This window comes from Halyomorpha halys, unplaced genomic scaffold (genome assembly GCF_000696795.3).
Source record: "Halyomorpha halys isolate HHAL.00 unplaced genomic scaffold, Hhal_1.1 Scaffold85.1, whole genome shotgun sequence".
Taxonomy (NCBI): Eukaryota; Metazoa; Arthropoda; class Insecta; order Hemiptera; family Pentatomidae; genus Halyomorpha; species Halyomorpha halys.
Genome location: NW_027112611.1, coordinates 275411 through 278899, shown reverse-complemented (window position 1 = coordinate 278899; position 3489 = coordinate 275411). Strand labels below are relative to the sequence as shown.

Here is a 3489-nt window from a genome sequence, read left to right as displayed (position 1 = left end):
TTTGTAATCACTTCTTCGTCTTACTTAACTTTATATTATGTTTCTTTATTCTAATATTTTACTTACATATATTTTCTTTCTCTTTGTTTTCTCCATAACTTTAAATTTTTCATTATTATTATTAAATTAAAATATTCATATTTCGTTGTTTCTTTGGATTATATAACTTATATTTTTATTTCCTTAATTATGTTATTTTACTTACATATTTGATTATCTATATATACATTTTTTTCCCCACTTCTCTCATTACTTTATTTTTATCTATTTTCATTCTGTACAATTATTTACTTCAATCATTCTATATATCCATTTATTCATTGGTTATCTTGTTTTTTATTCTTAGGCCTGATGAATAGAAATTCTGGCCAAAACATTGGTCAGTATAATAAATAATAAATAAGTTTTAAAACTTATTTGTATTATTCTCTGACTGCACCCTTAACCATCTCCTCATTGAAGATAGAGGAGAGGAAACGGGCACTGTTGATTATGCTGGCTAGGGGAGAAGATCTCCTTTCAGTGAGAAGCGGGAAGGACTAGAAGCCATTTGTTAGGAGTTGGATAGCGTTTTGGACAAGAGGATGTCAACAGTCATATATCATCAAAGGAAGATTGTGTAATTGGTTAGTTTTGTTTCTAACTGAAATTTATTTTATTTGTAGAATATCTATTAATTAAGTTTAAGTGTTATTAGTAAAGTGTCGTCTGTTTCTGATTGCCAGGAAACCCACCCTGAGAAAAGAGTCTCTTATGTTATAAAATTTAAATAAAATTCTATTATCTGTTAAATATTAAAGTTTTTAATTTGATCCCAAGCTATCATTTAAATAGGAAATTAGTTAAAACTATTAAAATTCATTTTAAATAATTTTTGATTATTACAATATATATAACTTATTTATACTATTAATTATTATATGTGTATTTATTCTTTTGTGCAATAACTTAATACGTTTACAGAGTTTTATTTTCCTACAATTTTCAATCTTTCAATTAACGATAACCCAAAACAAGCAGAACTTGGCATTTACAGCGTTTCGGAAATTCCTTTAGACTTTGGATTTTGTACGCAACACCATATATTATTAATTTTTTGTTTGTTTATTAAAATATACATTTTATTTATGCTGCAATTTGGAGTATGTTTTTAAAAATCTATTTAGCCTTTAAATATAATAATATTTATTGATAATTATATTTATTTAATACTGGCTAGGAGTCTTGGTAAGTTCATTTTGAACGCCACTACTGCCATACAAATTTTTTTTTACTCATGACTTATATTGTAATATAACTGACTACCTCTAGGAAGGTTGCTGCCGACCAAGCCTGGGTGGGACAGGAGTGGTAGCAGACTCGCCCATCGCTATTGGTCAGCTCTGGTAGTCCCCGCCAGGGAGAGCTCCTCAAGTGGGTCCAGGCTCTTCCCAACCACTGTTTTGCCTCCTCGAGAGCAAGCAGCCTCTCGCTGCCCTCACTGAACATAAGCCTAGCCCTCCAATAGTAGCCACTCACCCATAGCCATTCCTGAAATGCTTACTTATCAATAAATCATTAAAAAGTTCTATAATCTACGAAAAAATTGGTTACATTTATAAGTCTTGATAGTCTACATTTATATCTTGAACATGAAGAAGATGGTCAGGGTTGCGGTAAAAAAGAACAAAAGTAGTTAACATATTTATTTATGACTTTATCAGGACTAAAAAGACACAAAAACAACTAAGAGCATTTTGGAATAGTAAGATAACATGCAAAAAACAGAAAAGTAATTAATTGGATATAATATGTAATATTTATTTTATATTAATTGTTATTACGTCTTCTGTACATTTTTAACCTTATAGTTTAGGTAATTTTTTTGTTATTCTTACAATTGTTTATTTTATATTAATACTATTTTATTTCTTCTTTCCTTTTGTTTTTTATATAATTTTCTTTTCACTTATTTTTACATAATATTAACCGTACCTTAATTTACCTTTTTGTATCTTATTATCTTACTATGATGAAGCCAAAGTGGGGCGAAACGTCGGAAATGAATAGTGTTAACTATTTCTGTTCTTTTTGACTGCAACCCTGACCATCTTCTTCACATTTGAAATTATACTGTCAATTATTTATATATATATTATATCTTGAACAGTTTTAAGTTAAAACCCATGCAGTAATTAGAAAACTGTCAAGTTTAGGAAAATTTATAAGTGGAAGATTAATGACCATATGTAATTAATTCTAGAAAAATGATCCAGGAGGCTGTCATAAAAGGTACGCAATTGGTTGTTTTGTTTAAAAAACAAAAAATGTGAACAGAAGGTGGCTCTCCCCTCCGCAATAGAAGCATAAGCTCAATAGCAATCAGCTCCATGTGACCAATATAGTAAGAAGCTTGCTGTGGTGTAAAACAAATGAAAGAAAAGTGCCATTTTTCTTGTGAGGTATTCAGAGAAATTACCTTTGTTCTTCTCCTGAATTCAAGTTATGATGTGAGAGTAACTCAAGGAAAACTGGAAGAGAGGAAGATGCCGCCTTCATCCATATAGACGTCCAATGTTCTATTATAAGCATTTTTTTAAAAAGACATGCTAGAGTAATAAAATAGACATAATGGACAACTAACTGGTCCTTGATGATAGTTGAATCCTCTTGCTACCCTGTAGTCTGAAGAGTTATTGTCGTTGTCATAGTCACCAGCATAAGCCAGGTCCGAAGGATCGAGTGTCTTTGTTCCGAGAGGGCCCTCCAAAACACGACTAGTTTTCAGAGCCAAAGCAGCGCGTTCTCTGCTGAATAATTCAGGAGCCTGTGAAAAATAGTTTTAATTATTATGTGAGGTTTATATTGTACTAAAATATCTAATTTTTACTAGTATCATCATGTTTGTTTTCATTCAAAATATTTAATGTTAATTATTTTATGAACTATGTTGATCTTTGTAATGTTTAAAGTCATCTTAAATTGACGTAGTCTCTTTGAAGAAAGCTATAAAGAACAAAAATAAAAAAAACTGGCTAGGGTATAAACATTTGTTAGGGTGAAGTTAACAATAAAAAACATAAACATATGAGCAAAATACAAAATTTAGAAATAAAAAAGGAATAGAAATGAAAATAAAATTTATAAATTAAAACAACTTTCAAAAGTGGTTAAACGTTGGTGGGCCCACGCCTATACTGATTCAAATTAATGTATCCAATTGTCTAACCTTAATTAAATGAAATACTATAAAGGCACTCATTGGACGCAGTTGCTGCATCACTATTAATCACAAGCTAAATTAAATGTTTAAACACCACATAGCTCACGCAGAGAGGGTCTGGTAACTTAATCAGACAGACTACTAATGGCGACTAGACAGCTGATTTAAAGCCGTAGATTGTTTATCCGTTGCTAAGCAATATCAAACAAATAACAACCAATTGAATATAAAGCCCACTTTTCTCGTCTAATTCATAACATGCCCGAATCCTTTATAATCTATACAGA

At 30.5% G+C, this 3489-nt stretch overlaps 1 protein-coding gene across 6 annotated transcripts in view; it reads right to left on the bottom strand.

The window, feature by feature from the left end:
- The window catches only part of LOC106677050 (glycogen debranching enzyme), a 32712-nt gene that overhangs the window by 2443 nt on the left and 26780 nt on the right, over positions 1–3489 (bottom strand). For all 6 annotated transcript variants that reach the window (XM_014414730.3, XM_014414729.3, XM_014414731.3 and 3 more), the window contains 2 exons: positions 2624–2806; positions 1306–1530 (listed from right to left, as the gene is read on the bottom strand). In XM_014414730.3, coding sequence (XP_014270216.1) covers positions 1306–1530; positions 2624–2806 — 408 coding nt within the window. The remainder of the gene's footprint in view (positions 1–1305; positions 1531–2623; positions 2807–3489) is intronic.